General features: G+C 56.2%; 1 protein-coding gene across 2 annotated transcripts in view; it reads right to left on the reverse strand.

The window, feature by feature from the left end:
• Positions 1-18,131, reverse strand: part of HS1BP3 (HCLS1 binding protein 3) — a 31,023-nt gene extending 12,892 nt beyond the window's left edge. For both annotated transcript variants that reach the window (XM_037813033.1, XM_037813032.1), the window contains exons 1-4: positions 18,073-18,131; positions 13,176-13,341; positions 9,556-9,763; positions 7,419-7,641 (exon numbers count right to left, since the gene is read on the reverse strand). In XM_037813033.1, coding sequence (XP_037668961.1) covers positions 7,419-7,641; positions 9,556-9,763; positions 13,176-13,341; positions 18,073-18,104 — 629 coding nt within the window. In that variant the 5' untranslated portion in view covers positions 18,105-18,131. The remainder of the gene's footprint in view (positions 1-7,418; positions 7,642-9,555; positions 9,764-13,175; positions 13,342-18,072) is intronic.
• Positions 18,132-20,866: the final 2,735 nt, after the last annotated feature.

Consider the following 20,866-nt stretch of genomic DNA (forward strand, 5'->3'; position numbering starts at 1 on the left):
TATATAGATACTCCTTTTTAGTTTCAAGTGTATTAGAATAGTTAGAAAGAAACACCTGAAACTGTTGAATTGTAATCCAGTAGCCTCGATTCTTGATGGTGATCGTATAGTATACAGCTTTGGTGTGACTTTTGATTGTGAAAACCTTGTGACTGACACTCCCTTTATTCAGTGTCTGGGCAGATGGAATAAAATAAAGAAAAAAAATACACAAATAAATAATGTGTGTGTGTGGGGTAAGGGGTATGGGATGTTTTGGGTGTTATTTTTAATTTTAATTTTTTATTTTTTGGAGTAATGAAAATGTTCAAAAACTGTGGTGATTAATGTGCAACTATATGATGATACTGTGTGCCATTTACTGTATACTTTGGTTGGATTAGATGATGTGTATATATATCTCAGTAAAATTGCATTAAAAATTGAAGTCCCATGGTAATCACAAAGAAAATATATAAATATGTATGTATATATATGTATAGCAATGAGAAGAGACTTGATGCAGTACAATACACAAAATAAAAAAATATGAAAACAAGCATTAATGGAAGAGTTGGGGGTCAAAAATGGTCTAAGATTCACAAAGCCAAACGGAAAAACGACAGGAGAAAGGCCTGCATTATCAGTAGTTATTTTGAACATAAATGGATTAAACTCTCCAGAAAAATGACAGAGTACGGGAGGATGGATAAAAAAGCATGACCCTACTACGTGCTGTTTACAAGAGACTCACCTTAAATTCAAAGATGGAAGTAAGTTGAAAGTGAAAGGGTGTAAAAACATCTACCATGCAAACAGTACTGAAAGAGACCCGGGGTAGTTATCAGATAAAATAGACTTGAAATAAAACACTGTTACAAGGAACAAAGAAAGTCATTATATACTGATAAGGTGGTTAATTCAACAAGACATGACAACAGCAGAACACACGCTCTTCTTTAGTGCACATGGATATTCCGCAAAACAGACCATACGTTAGGTCACCAAAAAAGTCTCAATAAATTTAAAAATATTGAAATCATACAACATACCTTTTCTCCAACCACAATGGAATGAAGCTAGAAATCATTAACAGAGGGGGGACTGGAAAATTCACAAATTCATAGAAAACGAAGAACATGCTTTTAAACAATTGATGGGTCAAAGAAAAAATCACAATGGAAATTAGGAAATATCTTAAGGAAAATGAAAATGAAAGCACTACATACCAAAATTTAAGGAATTTAGCAAAGGCATTGTTAAGAGAGAAATTTATAGCTGTAAATGCTTATACTAAAAAAGAAAGATCTCAAATCAGAGATCCAGAAAAAGAAGAGAAACTAAACACAAAGTGAGCAGAAGAAAAGAAATAACAAAGATTAGAACGGACATACATGAAATAGAGAATAAAAAAACAACAGAGAGAACCAATGGAACCAAAAGTTGGTTCTCTGAAAAAATCAACAAGATCAATAAATCTTTAGCTAGACTGACAAAGAAAACAGAGAGGACACAAGTAACTAAAATCAGAAATGAAAAGGAGGGGGGGCATTACTACCAACCCCACAGAAATAATCAGGATAAGAGGATAAAATGAACAGCTCTACACCAAAAAATTTGATCACCCAGAAGAAATGGACAAATTCCAAAAAAACATGCAAAGTACTTACACTGACTCAAGAAGCAATAAAAGACCTCAGCAGGACACCAGCAAGTGGAGACGGTGTCACTAATCAAAAACTACTGTGGAAAACAGTTTGGTGGTTCCTCAGAAAGTTAAGTATTAACAATCCCACCTCCAGGTATATACCCCAAAGAACTGAAAGCAGGGACACGAACAGACATTTGCACAGCAGTGTTCATAGTGGCATTATTCACAATTGCCAAAAGGTGGAGCCACCCAAGTGTCCATCAACAGATGAATGGATAAATAAAATGTGGTAAATACACACAATGGAATATTATCCAGCCATAAAAAGGAATGAAGTTCTAATACATGATTATGTTGAATGAAATAAGCCAGACACAAAACAACAAATATTAAATGATCTCAGTGATATGAAATGATCAGAATATGCAAACTCATAGTCAGAAGCTTGGATACAGGTTACCAGGGGCTGGGGTTGGGGGACGGAATAGGGAGTTAAGGCTTAATTGGCACAGAATTTTGTTTGGGCTGATGGAAGTTTTGGTAATGGACGGTGGTGAGGGTAGCACAACTTTGTGAATGTATATTTGAAAATGGTTAAAAGGGGAAATTTTAGGCTGTATATATTTTACTAGAATAAAAATTTTAAAAAATCCCATGGGACTATACAAGTCAGTGAACCCTAATATAAACCATGGATTATAGTTAACAGCTTAATTAATGCAAAGTGTTAATAATAGAGAAAAGCATGTGTGAGGGTAGGGTAGATGGGAATCCTATTTCCTGCATATTTTCTGTAAAACTACAACTGTCTAATAAAAAAAAATAATAAAAAGAACTGCCCTTAAGCCTGCACACCGGGGAACTCCTCCAGACGTGGACAGAAGAGATAAACCCAGGAATGAGGAGGAGGTGGGGGAGGGTGCAGAGAACAGAACCTTGCTCAGTTCCCCTCTTCCCTTGGGACCCCCTATGTGCAGGCAGGGTGGTGGTGACTTGCTGCTGTCTGGGTTTATTCCCCTTCTGTCACCCCCAAGACTTTAATCAGGTTTGGTGTCTCAGGCTTCTCATATGTGAGCTTGCATACGAATCACCTTAAGAGTATGTTAAAGCAGGTTCCCAGGGCCAGGTCTGGGGCAGGGCCGGGGAATCTGCATTTTCTGCAGGCTTCCAGGTCATGCAGCACTCCCAGCCAGGTGCTGTTACGCCGGGGGAGCAGGAGTGGGGGCCTGGGCTTGGGCCCGAGCATCAGAGAGGCTCTAAGCCCTTGAGGATGGCAGCGATTTTTAGCAAGAGCCACCCATGGAGGGGAGCTCAAGGGCACCTCCAGCGCAGGGGATGAGGTGGCCCAGAGGGCCCTCCATGGCCCACCTGGGGCCCCAGCTGGGCTTCCAGACGTTGGGTCAGTGAATCCAGGGCACTTGGAGCCACAAACTCATCCCGGAGCATCGATGTCACCCAAACGCTGGGATAAAGTATCATTTTTACATGGAAACACATATGCTTATTAAGGAAGAGGAAGAAAAATTTATAGAAATGTTTAGAACAAACACATTCCCCAGAAGTGTCCGACACCCCAACTTCAGGCCATGGCGCCAGACCACGGGCATCCGCTCACTGTCCGCTGCCCCCAGGGCCACGAGGAGAGTCCGGGCAGCACACCACGCAGGAAGGCGCGTTCCCACGCAGGAAGCGGCTTGTCCGTGGGCGCCTGGGGTCCTCGGAGGCCTGGTACCAGAGGGAAGGCTCCGTACAACAGGGGGAGCAGGCAAGGGGCAAGGGGTGGGAAGGAGCCGGCCTTTCAGGTAGGCAGAGCGCGTTAGGCCCCTTTAAGAAAACTGTACCCAAGGGGTAAAGCCCCCACCAGAGGCTTCCGGACCCTGCTCTGGAACATGCACCCGGGGGAGAAGCACAAGAAAATAAATGAAACAGTTCCTCAAACCATCAGCTATATTAGCAAAAACCTATGGAAACCCCACAACTGCTGCAAGCAGGGGGCCTGGCAATGCCAGTTACAGCTCATCAAGCTGCTGGAATTGCACAGAATAAGAATGCAGAAGTCTACTTACTGACTGGCCAAGATCCAATAGGTAGACTGAAAAGAACAACTGCAGAATGGCACATATGACACGACCCCACTGTGGCAATAAGGCCTGAATACCCCAGAGTGTATGCAGTCGGGGGGAGGGGGAGTCATCTGCACCTTTACTTTTTCAATCATAATCAGATTATTCAAGAAATCATTTGAAATGTTTTTAACAGACTGTTCAGTGGAAGACAAAATGGCTCTGGTAGAACTTCATTTTTCTCGGAACCATGAAGTCTCTAAAATAGAAAGTTAAACCCGAAAGCTATGCATGACGTGGAACAGTGATCCCAGGGGGACACTAGATGAAAAAGCAGAGCCCCTAAAGGCCTGTTCACGCCATCTGCACCCACACGAACATGCTGGGCCTGGGCCCAAGGCTGGGACTGGGACAGGGACATGGACAGGCAGCCAAGGTGGGCGGGTACGGGGAGGGTGCTCTCTAACACACGGCCCCTTCTCTCTGCCTCAGAAACCAAAACCATGTTTAAGAGACAAAGGAAGGCTGAGCCGTCTCCCCAGCACTGTGTGCCCAGCCTCCCCGTGGCAGGGCCTCAGCGCCCCCCGCGGCCATGTGGGGAAGGCAGAGCCGTGGAGGGGCCCAGGGCCAGGCCAGGCCCAGTGGGATGGGGGCGCGGCTGGAAACCAGGGCTGCCGCGTCCACAGTGGGGCTCAGGGTGGCATGAAGAGCTCCGCCTGCAAAACACAAGCCGCCTACAAAAGGCAGGGTGTCCCCTCCACTGGGTCAGGTGGGGGTACTGTGCAGGACCCCGCAAAGCCCTCCTGGTGGGCTGGGAGAGACTGGTGGGACAGCCCACCTCCAGGCGCTGCTCACCACACTTGAGGCTCTGGCTGAGCCTGAGGTCCTTGCTGCCCTCTACTTCCTCATCTGCGAAAAGGGGACAACCCCAGGCCCCTGCCCACTGCTGGGCCCACTGAAGATGGCAGAGCAGGTGCCAAGCCCTGCCTCAGCCGCTGGCTGGCTGGATCTGGACAAACACACACACAAAAGACGGACGCCAACACCAGCCCCCAAACACCGGTTTCCACGCTGGACACACAACCGATGGTGAAAACAATTTGGTGGCTCGTGACCTTTACAAAAAAATGAAACAGAACCGAAAACAGCAGAGGGCAATGCATTTGGTAAGGTTTAGTAGGAGTTCTTGAAACTTGTTTCAGTTTACATACGTGTGTGTTTGTGTGTGTGTACATGTGTGCACAGGGTCATGATACACAATGTAACTTTTATAATGGGTCATAACAAAAAAGTGTCAGAAGACTGTCTTAAAACATAAAATGAGTCTTTGCAAGCAGATGTGAACTCTTTCCCCAGCATTTAATGAGCTCCCCAAAACTGCTGGCTGTTTCTGTGATGGCACTGACAGCCCCAACAGACACATGTTCATCTTATTACTGCACCGGTCATGAAAAGACACACTGGCAGGAGAGGGTCCGAGACCTCTGAGCTCTCTCTGGAGGCGCTAAAGTACCTGGTGTGGGGTTCAGGAACAAGGTCCTGGGGGGCAGAGCAGGGGACGGGTGCGTGAGGCGCAGGGGTGCCCGTGGTCCCCACCTGGCTGACAACCCCCTGACAATCTGCTGCTGGACTAAGTAGGAAATTCGAGGCAGCACTTGCCAACCCAAAGGGCATTTTCCTACCCAAAAAAGGAGCCACTCTGCTGAGCATGCCCTCCAGCCACAGGCTGGCACAAACCTCCAAAGTTTGGCACTACATGTGGTTCTCAGAAAGACAGAAAGTGTTTTCAAACAAAACCTTATCCTTACCAAAATAAAGCCCCAGAAGGGCCGGCGGCCTGTGCAAGACTGATAAGGGGAGCTCCTGCAAGCTTCCCCCAGCCTCTTCCTGACAGGCCCTTCTCCCGACATAACCTCACCACTTCGGGGCCGCTGACCCCCTCCAGGGCAAGGTCTGAGCCAGGCAGGGCTGGGGCAGGGGGCCTGCGTCCAGGGAGCTCCACATGCCGAGGTTCTGCGGACCCTCCAGCTGATGCCCCTGGCTTTGCCGACTTCCCAGTTGAGAAGCTGTGCTCCCTGGGTTCCCGGCTGTCCTTTTGGCATGTGAATCCTCACTGCCCACCTGCAGCCTGCAGACAGCCATGCCCCACAGCTCTGTCCTCTCACATCCTCCACCAGGAGAGGACGCCCCCATCCTGGCACACAGGAACGTGCGGCGGAGCCAGGAGCGGTGCATTCCAAGGCCTCAGGGTTGTGTTTCCCTCGCTGCCGAGGGTTCAGCCTGACCGCCTCGGCCCTCCTTCCTTCCGGGGCAGGCCCTCTAGGGCCCGCCTCACTCACCCGCTGACCCAAGGCTCCCACAAATCCCAAGATGGACTGACAAACAGAAACCCATCTCCAGGCCTGTGGCTGATTCCATTGAGGTGGTGGTGGAAGGAGTGTGGCTTTAGGACAAAGCACTGACCAGGTGCCTGGTCTCTGGGAACTCCCTGAATCCTTGCAATAAGTCCTGCCCTAAGAGGGTGGTGCTGCCACTACCCTGTTTTTGCTGAGAAACTCGGATGACACGAGAGAAGCTGCCGGGGACACCTGTCTGGTGATGGCAGATCCAGAACTCCAGCCCAGGCGGTTTGGTCCCAAGGCCCGGGATTGAACTCCAGTCAAATGCCAGCGCCGTGGTTTATGGACGAGGTGTCCACAGCGAGGCACTCGGCTTCTGCAGCATTCTACTTCTTTGATGTGTCAAATGGGATGATAGCTGCTTGCCAGGCAGGCAGGGAATCAAAGCACTGCCCGGTGTGCCACGCCCAGCATGACAGCCAGCACAGAAAGACATCCCACCTTATTTCTTGCAAGTTTGGGCCACAAAGAAAGAACGAGGACCCTGGGGGGCTGAGTCTGCCCAGTTCCCCACCCCGGGCAGCTGTCTCCTCCCAAACATCTCAGCCTGTGCTCAACACAAGAGCCCTGGGGCAGGACGTCGGCTCCTTCGTTTCATCTGGCCCATAGCCCCACGGGAGTGGACCCACGACCCCTGCCCCTGTATGCACATGGGGGCAGGCAGTGGGGGCTCGGGAGTGGCTTACTGATGGGCTGACAGAGGCAGAAAAAAGGAGAAGGGACAAGAAAGAGGCAGAAATGGGGCACCACCCACCGGGGACACCAAGACCATGGCTGGCCCACCTCCTCTTCCGCAGCCAGTGCCTGTGCGTGAGTGGGTGTGTGTAAGTGCATGTGCATGCAAAGTGGACACGGTCCACCATGCGGGGGACCTCACATCCTACAAACTCAGCGCCTCAGGGGTCCCCAGGCCTCTCCACCTCTGTGAGTTCATGGAAGCCTTACAACTGCCCGTGCAGAGGCAAGATAAATATCCCTGCCTCACACGTGGTGAAACAGGGCCCAGGAGCTCAAGCCATGCATCGTGAGTCACACAGCTGCCAGCGAAGAGCTGGAAGGAGGACCCTGGCCTCCTGGTGCCTGCTGGGGGCTCAGACAGCCGGGGCAGCTCCACGAGGGTCCTGTGCAGACCAGTGACGGGTAGGCAACACCTGGGCCCAGCCTCAGAGGTGTGGCGATGTTGAGGGTGAGCAGAGCCGCTCCCTGAGATGCCAGGCCGAGGCCTCAGGGCCCAGAGCCCTGCAGGGTGGTGACCCAGGGGTTTTCTCAGACTCCCTGGATGGAGGGAGGAGCCCTCTCCAGAAAGCTCCGAGTGAGGAGACCTACCGCATGATGCCCAGGGGGTCCAGTGCCTCGTCCTCCTCCTCCTCTTCTGAGCCCTTTCCGACATCCTCACCCTTCGGGCCCAGGATGGGCGGACCCGCTCCCACCACGCGATCCTGCTGCTCGAAGAAATCGAAAGCCTCCCCGGCGTCCCCTGCCTGGCTGTCGGCAGCCAGGACTGATTGCTCTCTGCTGGAGAGGTCCACAGCCCCAGGGGATCTGGTGCCTGTGGAGAGGAACGGAAAAGCAGGGCCATGACGCCCATCCCCAGGGTGGAGGGGGTGCTCTGAGGCTGAGGGCTTCTGGCAGCAGCTGGGAGGCGGGTCTGGGCAGATGAGAGGCTGCTACAGCCCCCTGGGGAGCAGAGCAGCTCCAGGTGGGAGATTTAGAGCTGGGCAGAGGCAGCAGTACCTGGACCCCCGAGGCTCAGAGCCCGCCTGCGAGGCAGGGGTGGCAGAGCCTATCTTTGCCGAGCGAGTGGCACATGAGCCAGATGGTGTACAGGGTGATCTGGACAGAACCAGACACCTCCAGAAACACTTACGTGGCCGTGGGGCCCATGGAGGGGTTTGGCCCCTCCCACCACGGATGGAGACCTGCTCTGAGGGTCTGGCTGATTAGATGACAGATGCGACGCATGCGCAGAGGGGGCACACAGAAGGCTCCAGAAGCGACTGACTGCTCCACTACAAACCGCCTCGGATCAGTGCCTCTGAAGCACGGCCCGCAGCTGGGCACCCAGGACGAGGGAGGTACAGAAGGGGAGCGCCAGCCTGCTGAACGTTCACAGCAGTGGGGCATCATCACGACATCCGAGCACGCAGTCTCAGATTTACCAAATTATCAGCCTGTGACAGATCGGGAATCAAACTGCTACTTCCTCCCCACGGGGAGTGTGAGAAGCGCAGGCTGAGAACGCTTGCTCACCAATGTCCAAAAAGTTACTGAATAATATAATCTCTGGAAGTGTTCACTGGTCTTCTTTTTAATCACTCTGTAAACAAAGCACTTATAGTGTCTGGCATAAAGAATGCTCTGAGTGATAATTATTATATTGTCTTATATTCTATTATCATTAGGACAAATGTGAAAATACCTTTCAAAACCTCATGAACTTTCAATTTCCCCATCTAATACCAATAAGCACTTTACAGGTGTGAATTCACTTAAATATCACCCAACCCTCCTGACAGAAGTCCTGGCTGTACCTCTACTGACAGAACGGGAAACTGAGGCACACAGAGGCTACAGAAGTTCGTGTACCCTATCCTGCCTCTCCGTGACAGAAGGGGCCGGGAGCGGGTGAAAGTCTCCTATAGCTACAAGTGGGCTGGAGCCCCTCACACAGGCCACAGGCCCCCAAGGGAGGTGAGGACAGGCAGGAGGGAATGGGTCTGTGGGCCCACATGCGGGGCCCACAAACGATGTACGAAACCCGGGCTCTGCACCCTTACCTGGTCCCAGGCCTTCTGTGCACTCACAAGTTTTGCTTTTATTCCCTATCCCTCTTTTTAAAACTTTGCCTATTTGCTATTAACTTTCTTTTGGAAAATTCCCATCCAGCTTGTGGAACGCACAGATGCACAGCAGTTGAGAGAAGACTAAGTCAAACAGGGTATCCAAAGAGGGAGAAAGCCAGGAGGGGAACCTGCAGGACCACATGGGGCCCCTCCCCACCCTGAGGGCCCAGGAGCACCTGTCCTCCCTGGGGGCACCTGAATAGGCTGGGGGCTGCCCCAGGGGCGTTCTGAGGTGCTGGGTGTGCTGGTGATGGTGTGTGTGTGTGGGGAGGGGGGGTTATAATTTCAGCTCTCATCATAAGCACCTGCTGTGTGGTAGGCTCTGCCCTAAGCTGGACCCCAGGGTGGGTGTGCCTATGGGTGGGGGGAGCTCTGGGGCAGGGGACTGGCCAGGATGCCTGCAGGTGGGGTCCGACCGCAGAGAGCACACCTGTGTGAGCTCCATCTGGCACCCAGACAGGCAGCCCCTCAGGGCTCGGGCCTGGTCTCCTGCCCACCACCCCTGGCTGAAGCTTCCGGGCTGCAGCGGGCAGCAGCGGCCCCCTCCTGCTGCGCCAGGGCTGTGCATCCTAGTTCTGAGCCAGGGAGATCACAGCGAGTCAGGACAGAGCCTTGGGTACCTAAGAATTCCAGCAGCTCTGGGCTGCTTGCCAACTCGGCATCCTTCGAGACACAGCGCAGGATCTCATTGAACACGGCAATCCTTTCCTGGATGTCAGAGTCCCCAACAAACAGGACCTTCCTGGGGAGGGGGGGGAGGCTGGCCGCTGGATAGCGACTGCTCAGTTTCTGGTAAAACTCCTCGATCTCGCTGTACTTTTTGGAGACCTGGAATGAGAGGGGCATGTGGATTCCTGAGTGAAGAGGGAAGTGCGCCTCTCTCAGCTCAGGCAGGGGTCCCAAGAGGCCTGAGAGCCCTGCCTCCGGCCGCAGGGAGAGCTGGGGCTAGGGGCAGGCTCCCTTGGGTGTACCCCACCCCCGTCCCCGACCCAGCTCCTGCTCTGGTTCCCGTTCCTTAACCCCCCTAGCCAAGGGGAGACTCAGTTACTGGACAGTCCTCTGGCCCCAGGGAAAGAGGAGATAACAGGGAGACTCTGGGCCTGGGGCCGGGCCAGGTGAAGGCAGCCCATCCGCCCCAGGCCCTGCGGGCACCGGAAGGCTGGCCTCAGGTCTCCAGTGAGGTCACCTTCCAGCCACAGCCTGGGGCCCCTTTTCTCTTCAGGGCTCTTGGGATGACTGGCAGGGCCACGCCTCAGGGCTTAGCAGGGGCAGAGCCAGATCCGGCCACGGCTGGATTCTCCGACCCTCTGCGCCCTGGGTTCTCGATCCGGCGGGCTGGGGCTCTGGGGAGCGAGTCACCCCAGTGCCGCCCCCGGCCCCCTGCAGAGCAAGGCTGACCACCGCCCCCTCTGCAGCTCCCCAAACTCCCACAGCAGCCAAGGTTCACTCGGGCACTCAGCCTGCTCTCGCTGCGCGGTGGCTCGGGATGGGGACACCCCAGCATTGTCTCGGCCCCCAGAGGCCGGTGGGGGAGACCCAGAGAAGCGAGCAGTCGCAGGGCAGTGGGCTGGGGGCCACAGCCAGGGTCAAAGGGGGGTCCCTTGCTTCCCATACCCGAGGCCTGGCTCCCCGGCACCTCTGTACCACCACGGTGGAGGGGGGGCTTCTATTATCCACATGTCACCCCCAGGCCAGGGCAGCACCTCGGCCCACCACGTATTCAAACTTGGGGCGACCTGTGAGGGTGCTGGGGCGGGGGGTGGCTGGGGAGGAGGGGGCCTGCGCAGCCCCCGGGGTGGGCAGTCACCTGGGGAAGGAAGTCACTGCCTGCAGCTGCCAACGCCGGGCACAGGGCCGGCCCCGGGGCTTCCTGCCAACAGGCCTCCCCGCACACGATGCCCGCGGGCCGTCCCCGGGAGCGCTGGCCTGGCGCGGGCACAGTTCCCAGGCTGGTCCCGGCAGGCCGCGTGGGGGCCGAGCGCCCTCTGCTGGCCCCACCGACCCACAGGCCCGGCTTCTGGGGGCCTCAGGTCCTGGGGCGCCGGGGGTCCCCCCAATCCAGGACCCACATCCGCCGTGTTCCACAGCAAGGGCTTTCTCAGGTAGCCATCAGCTCGCCCCAAGAGGAGGTCAGGGACAGGCACTTGCTGCTGGGTGCTGGGTGCTGGATGCACGGTCCCCTGGCCCCACACCCCTTAGTGGACGCGGTGAGCCACATGGCTAGCACCCGGGCGTGTCCATCAAGCACAGACACATGGGGCCCCTCAGGAGCTACTCCCCGTAGGCAGGTGAGCACACTTTTATATGATGATATATATGCCTTTTCAAGGAGAATGCAAAACACTTGTTAATTTTCTTAGCTAAATCATGGAACTTCAAAGAGATTTCACGCTTGGGGTACACCACTGGGGGCCACCCCAGACCCCACGGGGACACATGCCAGTCTTCCTTTGCCCTTGCGGGTACTTCGGAATGTTTGAGAAGCACCCATGCACCGCCTGCCACAGTACAGGGTTGTCACTGGTGGGGAAAAAGTGGCCCTGGGAGGGTATGTGGGGCTGCTGAAAGCCATCCTCATCTGCGCCCTCACTGAGACGCCGATCGCGGGGGGCTGCACTGGGTACCCCTCCAGGGCTACCAGAATACTGCCTGTCACACCCAGGGGCGTCGATCTCAGGTCTCTCCTCCTCGGCTCCCTCCTTAACCACGTGGGTGTGCTGAGCTCCAGCCTGGTTAAGTCGGATCACCGGGAAGCTGCCAAGCCGCCCTGCAGAGCACCCCATTCTGGGAACACCCAGACACAGGACCACCTCATGTTAAATCTGGAGCTTGTCAAGAGGCGTGTGATCAACACCCACGTGCAAAAGCACCACTGCTCTTTCAGATACATCCTGTGACTCTGCCAAATGGCCCCAAAAAATTTGTGCCACGTTCTCTCAGAACCTGGCTCTTTTTGCAGGCAGAGAGAGCAATGCAGTCCACCGTTTCCCTTTTCGTCTTGGTTGCCAGGAGACTCAGAACAGACCTGTGAGCACACAGCTGCAGCCAGGAGCCGCATGGCTACTGCCTCCCCTTTGCTGCATGACTCCTGCTCACTTCATCTTTATCCTAACAATTCCGTGGCCTTCCCTTTGCATCACAAGGTTCAGGCCCTTTTTATAAAAGGCCAAAGGGGAAATAAACAACAGAGCAGTGAGCTTGTGCTCTTGCCCCTTCTGAAAACGCTCTCCTTCATCAGGCTCCGTGACTCAAGACACCCAGCTTTCTTTCTTCTGCCTCGAGGGGATGCCTCGTCCTTGACTGTCCCTGAACTGCTGGGGCCCCAATTTCCTCCTTAGGCTTCTCTCTGCCCTCTGCTCTCTGGGGAACTCTTCCCACCCCCAGACTTTTAACTCTCGCCCAGGGCCGCTGCCTTCCACACCTGCCCCCTGGGCCCGACCCCCTCCTGAGCTCCAGCCTCGTGGACCCATCCACTGGGCAGACAGTTACAAAACCTAGGCAGAGAGTACCCTGTAAATATTTTCAAATCTGTCCTTCCTTTCCGTTCCAACTACTGCCGGCCTGCATCACCCCCTCTCCTTGGGGGTTACTGTTGTACCCTGCAGCCCCGGGCTCCCCACCTTCAGCCTCACTCCTTCCCATCCAGCTCCGCTCCCCACATGTGCCCATGCCACTCCCCTGCCTGCATCACCTCCCTGGCTGCAAGGCAAGGCAGGCTCCCTGCACAGCCCGCTGTCCACCCTCACGTCCTCCCTTGGCATCCCAGGACGACGCTCAGCTGGGCTCAGCTCCCCGCATGCCACCCTGTGCCCTCCGTGAGGGCACCCTTCTCTCCTTCCACTCCTTACCTCCCACCTGCTCCTTAGAATGCAGCTCAGCCCTCACCTTTTCTGAGCAGCCTTCCAGAACCCCATTCCCCAGGGTTGGTGGGTGAGGCGCCCTGCACTGTGCTCCCACGGCCCGCCGTGAGCTCCTGTCACCATCTGCATCTGTCTCTTTACAAGCCTACCTCCCAGGGTAGACTTGATGCACTGTGAGCATCAGTGCCCGACTCCCATGTCCTGATCACCCAACACGGGTCTGGCACCCTGCAGGCCTTAGTGGGTGTTGGCTGCAGATGCTGCACTCTCACAGATTCCCCCACACCTGGCGGGCAGGTGTGCCTCGGCAGATCCCCAGGGTCCCCTGGACGCTGGGCCTGGGCCTCCTCAGGAGCATCCTGGCTTGAGCCCCAGCTTACCAGGAACTGGACGACGTCCTCGGGCCTGTGCTTGGCCGACTTGAACGCAGCCAGCTGGGTCACCACCAAGATCTGGTACTCCACGTGGCCTGACATCAGCCTGCCCCGCACCTCCTGGTGCTGGGGCACGGTCAGGTCAAGGCCCGTGTGGACATTCTGGACTCGCCTGCCAATGGGAAAAGAAGACAAAGGAAGTTCAGGTCAAGCCCACAGGCTTCCAGGGGAAACGCAGGCAGGACCTGGGTCTGGCCCACGGGCCCGGGTGTGAGACAGTTCTGCAGGGTCTGCTGGGGTCCTCAGCAGCTCCAGGCCATGGCCCCACCTCGCCCCACCCTAGCCCCTCACAAACCCTGCAGGCAGCTCAGCAGCCTGGTTTCCCACACCAAGACCTGGGTCCTGTCCTTGGGTTGCCCAGGAACAAAGGAAAATGGGAGAACAGAGAAGGAAGGGGCTCACTGAAAACCATGAACTAAATGCTTTATGCAAAATCAGTGCATCAGCTTTTGCAGTCTCAGTGGGATGGCATCACGGGGTTCCAATCAGACATCAGAAAGTTCTGTAGAGGGTCCACACACAGGGCAAGAATAAAACCCCTCTGTGAAGGCAGCTCAACTCTGGAACCTGGAGAGAGACACCTCTTCAGCTGACCAGGGGCAGGAGATCAGCTCCAGAACCAGCCCAGCTGGGGGAAACGGAGAGGGTGCAAGACGTGAGGCCCTCCATTGGGGAGCCGGCATGGCACCTGTGGTGGTTTGGAGCTGTCTGTACCCCAGAAAAGAACGTTCTTAAACAACCCATTCCTGTGGGTGTGGACCCATTGTAAGCAGGACCTTTTGATGAGGCCACTTCAGTTAAGGTGTGGCCCAGCTCAATCAGAACGGGTCTTTGTCCTCTCACCAGAGTCCTTCATAAATGGACATGAGAGCAAGAGAGAAAGCCACAGGACACGAGAAGCTGAAATGGAGCCCAGAAGAGAAGGGAGAGACCAGGAGACGCCGCCGTGTGCCTTGCCACGTAGCAAGCCAAGGAGCGAGGATCGCTGGCAGCCAGCCCCAGAGCGCCCATCTTTGGGAAGAAAGCATCGCCTTGATGACGCCTTGATTTGGACTTTTAGCCTCAAAACTGTGAGTGAATAAATTCCCATCGTTTAAGCCAGACCATCTCGCGGTGTTTGTTTACGCAGTCGAGGAACCAAAATCAGCCCGTTTCCTATCTATACTCAGTACCTTCCTCACGAGCATTTAGAGGACACATCTGCTAAGGAACATCAGAGCACTTGAAAAAGTGTTAAATGCTCTTCAGATTTGCTAAATTGCATGGAGAGCAACCAAGTTAGGAAACATTTTCTCTGGAGTGAGAAGAAGTGCTGAGTGTACCCCTCATCCTATATAGGGGTGTTTACAGACCTGGGCGCATGAAAACACATCAGACACACACCCACGACAGGGCATGACGAGCCAGGCCAGTGTCGGCCTCGGTGGACACCAAGCAGACCTACTATGTGCTGGTTGGGGCTCTAGGAACTCCAACAAGGGCTGATGCTGGCCGGGCGGGGGGTGCTCGTCTGCTTGAACTGTGCCTTGGGGCAAGGCCCTTTCTCTCTCTGGAATTACATCCTGACGTATTAAATCACCACCACCACCCCAGCCTGGTACCCCTTCCCTGGGTCTCCACACTGACAGTCACCACATGCTGCCGCTTGACAAAATGGGGAGAGCTGGGGCCCCTGTGATTTGCCCGCGTGTGCAGTATGGACACGGACCGCTGAACACACATACACCGAGACACACGTGGGATGCTTTCATGCAGCATAAAGCACATGCTAAGGAACCCAAATCCTTCAAGACAGCCAGGCCTTTGGTGCAGGCTCAGCCCTGGGAGGCCCAGATGTGTGCTGGTAAGGGTGGAGAACACGGCACCCTGACATGAACAGAGGAGCAGCCAGCCCTCACCAACAGCCCGAGCGCTCTGCTCTGCACGGGGTGGCCACTGGGGCTCCCCACAGCCCTGCAGGGCACTGCTATCACGTGGGCCCACTTAAAGGACAGGCAAACAGACACACAGGGTCCTCACGTGCCCCAGGCCTCAGGGTGGTGGAGGCGCAGCTGGGAGTCAATCCCGTGCGGCCGGCTCCAGAGCCCGGGCCGCCTCCCACACGGCTTCGCAAAGAAAGAAGGTATAAAGCAGGATCACGGTGAACACCAAGCACAGGTAAAACTGACTTCCAGGAAGTGGCAGTGGAAAGGACGGGGACACCTGCGCTGGAGGAGGGGAGGGGCCTCTGGGGGTGCAAAGGCAGAGGAAGGCACCCCGAATTCCAGCTCTGTCTCTTCAGTTCCCCGTCTCTGGGAGCTCTGTCGGCACCAGGACCTGCAAGCCACAGATGCCACCACCCTTTCCCGGACCCTCCCTGTCACGTCATGCCTCCCCCTGTTCCACTGCTGGAATCTGTGTGAGGCCTCGGTGCCCAGTGCTCCCCCAAGTGCTGAGTGACCGGGAAAGTGCCCCCCACACTCCAGGGTTCTGCCTGCTCTGTGCCTGTGGCCGGCAGCTGACCGTGACTGGGGATGAACAGGCCACCGTGTCGCCTGGCCCCGCTTTCAATCCACACCCACAAAGTTGGCAGGACAGGGCCTGGCAACCTACCACCTTGCCCCAGACCATCGGTTCTCAAAGTGTGGTCCCTGGACCCACATCAGCAGCACCTGGGAACTTGCTAAAAGATGGATGCTCAGGTGATTCCTACCTTCCCTCAAAAGTGCTGCGGTCACCGTCTCCCCAGCCCAGAAAACCACAATGTCATCCTTTCAGTATCTAAGGCCAAAAGCCCTGCAACCAGGCCTGACTGCCCTTTCCTTTTCTCACAGCCCATGTAAAATCATCAGCAAATCCTGAAAGATTGTCAAAAGGATCCACACATTTCTCACCACCTCCACCGCTTCACCCCATCCATGCCACATCCTCTCATACAGATGATGGCGACAGCCTCCTAAATGGTCCTCGATTTGTGTCCCTGCTCAGCTCTACGGGGCGGCCAGAGGATCTTGGCAAAATGTAAGTCAGATAATATCCCATCGTGCTCAGAATGAAATCCAAAGGCCTCAGCCTCACCTCGGAGGCCCTCCTTGATGTGAGCCTCGGTCCCAAACTCACACCTGTCACCGTATAGTCTACAACCTGACCCCCACATCACCCGACCCCTGCGTCACCTGACACTCTTCCCTGGGCTCACCCCACTCCAGCCACGCAGCCTGCTTGCTGTCCCCCTGCCTCAGGACCTTTGCTTTTGTTTCCTCTCTGCCAGAACACTTCCCTGAGACATGTGCCCAGCTCTGTCCCTCAGGGAACTTGTCAGGGATCTGCCCACATGCCACGCTATCAGAAGGACTCTCCATGGCCACCATACGACCAGCGTCCACTGCACCTGTCACTCCACTTCCCTACCTTCCTATTTCCCTTCAAGGCATTTATCTCCCCTGACGTGTTATATATTTGCCTATTGTTCTCAGCCCCCACTAATGCTCCGGGAGAAGGACCTGGTTGTCTTCACTGCTGAGTCTCAGCACAGTGCATATCTGCTGGATGAATGAATGAAGGCCTGCGTGATGTGACAGGCAAGGGGAGAGAAAAGGTGGGGCCCACCTGGAAAGGGCCTGCTGCGCTAAGGCACTGGGGTGTACCCTGCAGCTCCGGGGGTCTGCTGGAGCCTGCCAGTGAGGAGGAACACACACGAGTTCGTGTGGCCTTCGCCAGCATGTGGCACCCCTGTGTGTGTGTTCACAAGCCATGTCCAGGTGGGGCAGTGAGGGATGCCACCTACCCCCAAGTACCCAGCACCAAACCCAAACCCCACTGCTGTGCGAGTGGCCGAGAGGGGTGTCTGCCGCTGGCACTGCGTGTTCCTGCCCTGCGCAAACCTCCGTGTTGCAGAGGGGGAAACTGAGGCTCGGGGAGAGGAAGTCACTTACGTGGCACCAGGGTAACCTCTTCTGCCAACGAAGCTATGACCTGCAACCTCGCTACCTCATCTAGAGACCCAGCAGGCTCTGACATTCAATTTTACCTAATGAAACAGAGTTTTCTAGACCTGAAGTCACAGGGAAGTTCAGATTTGCTGCTGGGAAATTAACAGCTGTCTGTGTGGGGTAATATATTCCTGTATGTCATAAGTTGGCATCCTAGCACACGAGTTTGTGTTGAGGGCACATGGCTGGGGTATATGGAAATGCTTGAAGGGGGTCATTACACAGCTACTGAAAGGGGGGAAACAGTGAAACCAGGCCAGGATCAAGGGGGCCACACTGCCACCACCACTCAAGACGCCTCTGGGGCCTTGGCACCCCGGCCCCGAGTCACTCCCTGCAGGGACTGCTGTCCTCCTCCCCCCTTGCGTGGCCGGACCCTGGGACCCGCACCCCGCAGGGCGCAGCCTCACTCCCTCCTCCCAGGAGCCCGGCCCCGCGGCCTCCCCCCGGCCCCGACCCCCCGGCTCCTGGCGTTCCCCACTCGAGGCCACCCCATCCCCAGGGGCCTGCCCGGGGCAGGCGCGCGGCGCACGCTGGAAGGAGGGACGGACGGCTCGCGGCTCAGCCACAGGAAGGGACCGCCGGCGGCAGGGAGAGGGACAGGGGTGCCCGGCCCCAGCCTCCCGTCGGCTCCTGGGTTCGTCCTCCGCCCCCTGGGGCCTCAGTTTCCTCACCTGGGGCGCGCGACACCGCCCCCTCTCCCGCGCGCACCGGGGCGGCCCCGCCCGGCCACCAGGGGGCGCCGGGGAGCTGCGGGCCGCGGGGTCCGCCCCGGTGCGCGCCTCCGCCTCCGTCCCCGCCCGGGGCGCCCCCTCGGGCCGCGGCTCGGCGCCTCTGCGCTGCAGGTCGCCCGGCGCGGGGCCCCGGCTCACCTGGAGGTGACGAGCACGGCCGGCGACTGCATGGCGGCGGCGGCGGGCGGGGCGCGCGGTCACGGGACCGGGCGGTGCCGGCGTCGCCGCGTCCCCGCCCCGCGCGCACGGCCGCCTGCGCCAGCCCCGGCGCGCCCCCTGGTGGCCACGGGCGGGCGACACTGGGCACAGCGCCCCGTTTCCCGCGTGCCGGTGTCCCGTGGGGACCGGAAATTTTCCTGGTCCCCTTGCCAGGGGGAGAGCGTCGGGGAAGCTTCGCCGCGGGTGCTCCCGAACCCCAGGGGTGCTGAGAGCGCCGACCTCCCAGAAATGTCAGCAGGGTCCGAAGAGGTGACACACACCCCAGCAAGGAAGAGAAATGCAACCCCCTTCGTGAAGTCTAATCTAAAGAGGCAGCACCTTCCAGAGGCGAACAGGGTCTTCCCAGCAGCAGCTTCTGCACACAACTCCTCCTGCCCGGCCTTCTCCCCAGTTCCCCTCGCGGCGTGCCCAGGCTCCCTCCCCTCCCGGGTGCTCACCCCTCTGCTCCTTCCCCCTTGCTGACCCGCGACACCCTCTCCCCTGCGGCTTTTGCCCTCGGGAAATCCAGGCGGGCCTTCTGCTGAACTGCCTCTTCCCCAGGAACCAGCCTCCAGCCCTGCTGCCCAGCTCTGGAACTCCCGGACCCCCGCCCAGGGCCCTCTGTGCTGTTTCTCTGCTAGTCCCATTGCAAAGCTATTCTCTCCTCTCCCGCGTGGCCTTCCCATTCATTCATTCATTCATTCATCCATTCATTCATTCAAGTGTCTACTAAGCTCAAATTCTGCTCTGATCCCATGGGAGGCTCTGGGTATACAGCAAACAAGACAGACCCGTCCCCACCTTGGGGGTGAGCCCATGGAGCTGCTGCCCCCAACCTCTCCTTCCCTGCCTTCTCTTGGGGGCCTCTCTCCGTCCTGCTCTCAGCTCTCTCTACACCTGCCAGGCACTCCCCAGACAGAGGCCCCGAGGGTGGCTCAAGTGGGTGGTGGGGCAGAGGTTTGGGAGGGGGCCTGGGGCTCCTGGCCTGCCTGTGGGTGGCCGCCTTTGGGGTGAGCGCCGTGCAGTCCAGGGCCCGCTTTCCTCAGAGGCTTAGGAGGAGAGGGCTGCGGGAGGGAACAGATGTCACGGTGGACTCGGCTGCCCGTGGCAGGAGAAGCAGGGTGGGTCCCCGGCCAAGCGGCCCAGGGGAAGCAAAGCTGAGCCTGGAAACAGCCAGAAGGAGGCCCCAAACGCCCTGCTGTTCTCCTGCAGCTCTCGCAGCAGAGGGTGACTTGGTTGCTCCCAGTAACAAAAGGCAGCAGAAGCTGGCGTTCCGCGATGTCGGCAATGGCGACAGGTGATTTCTGCCAGAAGAGGGGCAGCCTCGGCTGGCCGGTCTCATCACCTCCTAGTTATGACCCAGGGCCGCATCCAGTGTCAGCAAAGAAGCTCTGCAGTGAAACATGGTGAAAAATGAATCACTTTCCCCAATGTATCTTTTGAATAAGATACGTACATTCATTTAACTTTATTGGGTTTGTTTTGAATTTGTAGACTAAATAAGCGATAGTGAGTGGAAGGATGGCTGCGAGAGTGAGTTCTGCGGGGCGGCCCCAGCTGTGTGGCTGATAGATGGCCACAGCTGCTGCCACTCTGCCTGCCAGCCTGCCCGCCTCTCTGCAGGACAGGGGCCTATGTCTTGATTAAGTTAACTTGCCTCTCTCTAGAGGAAGGGGATTCAGGTTCTGCTCCCAAAATCGTGTGGGCCTCAGCAGTCCAGGAGTCGGAGTGTGCTGCAGCTCTGGGATGCATCACGAAGTCTCTACGGGACCAACGTTTATTAAATAGGTGGCCTGCTGCTGGGAGCTAAGCATGCACAGTGAGGAAGACACCGTTGCTACCTTCAGTGAGCATCTTTGTGCTCATATTCTGGGTGGGGTGGGGGTCAGAGATGGCTAAGAGACAAAATCTAAAGTAAGACTAGAAGAATAAAAAGGAACAGAATAGAGAAGAGGGACTATCACGCACGATGGCCTAGAGACAAGAAGGAATGCAGAATTCAGAGAACCAGATGAAAGGAGTTGATGAGGAAGGGTCAAGCAGGAGCCGGGACACAGAGAGCCGTCTGCACCCAGCTAAGGGCTCTCAGTGGCCCTGAGGACAGTGAGAAGCCATCGGAGCTGTGGACAGAGCAATGACCTGGCCAGCTCCTCTATGGACAGCGGTTTAGAGCATGTGATGGTGAGAAGCTGAGAAGACACTGGCAGATGATGATGGTGGGCCGGATGAGGGTGACAGCCCAGGTAGAGAGGGGGCCAGGTGGGAGAGAGCTTTGGGAGATGGAACTGGCCCAGACTCAGTCAGCAAATGGGGGCAGGCAGGAGGCCAGAGGCGCCACTACAGTTTGGCCCGAGGGTGGCTGGATGGTGTTGCCATTCCAGTGACAGGGCCAAGGGGGAAGGAGCACATTTTGGGGGGGATGGTGAGTTCCGTTTTGGATGGGTGGTGCTGAGGGCTGGGGCCACCCGGGTGACTGGACCTCAGGAGGCAGCCCTGGGCTGGAGACCCTGACCTGGGTAGAAGGGAGGCTCTTGGAACCAAGAGAGGGGTGAACCCACCCGGTGAGCCCATTTGGAAAGACAGCTGCTGTGCCAGTTTGCATATACTGTTTTCCCCCAAACTCCTTGCCCTCTGATGCAATCTTGTGGGGGCAGACATATTAGTGTTGATTAGGTTGGAACATATTGATTGTTTCCATGGAGATATGACTCAATCAACTGTGGGCAAGACCTTT

Source organism: Choloepus didactylus, chromosome 20 (assembly GCF_015220235.1).
Source record: "Choloepus didactylus isolate mChoDid1 chromosome 20, mChoDid1.pri, whole genome shotgun sequence".
NCBI classification, from domain to species: Eukaryota; Metazoa; Chordata; class Mammalia; order Pilosa; family Megalonychidae; genus Choloepus; species Choloepus didactylus.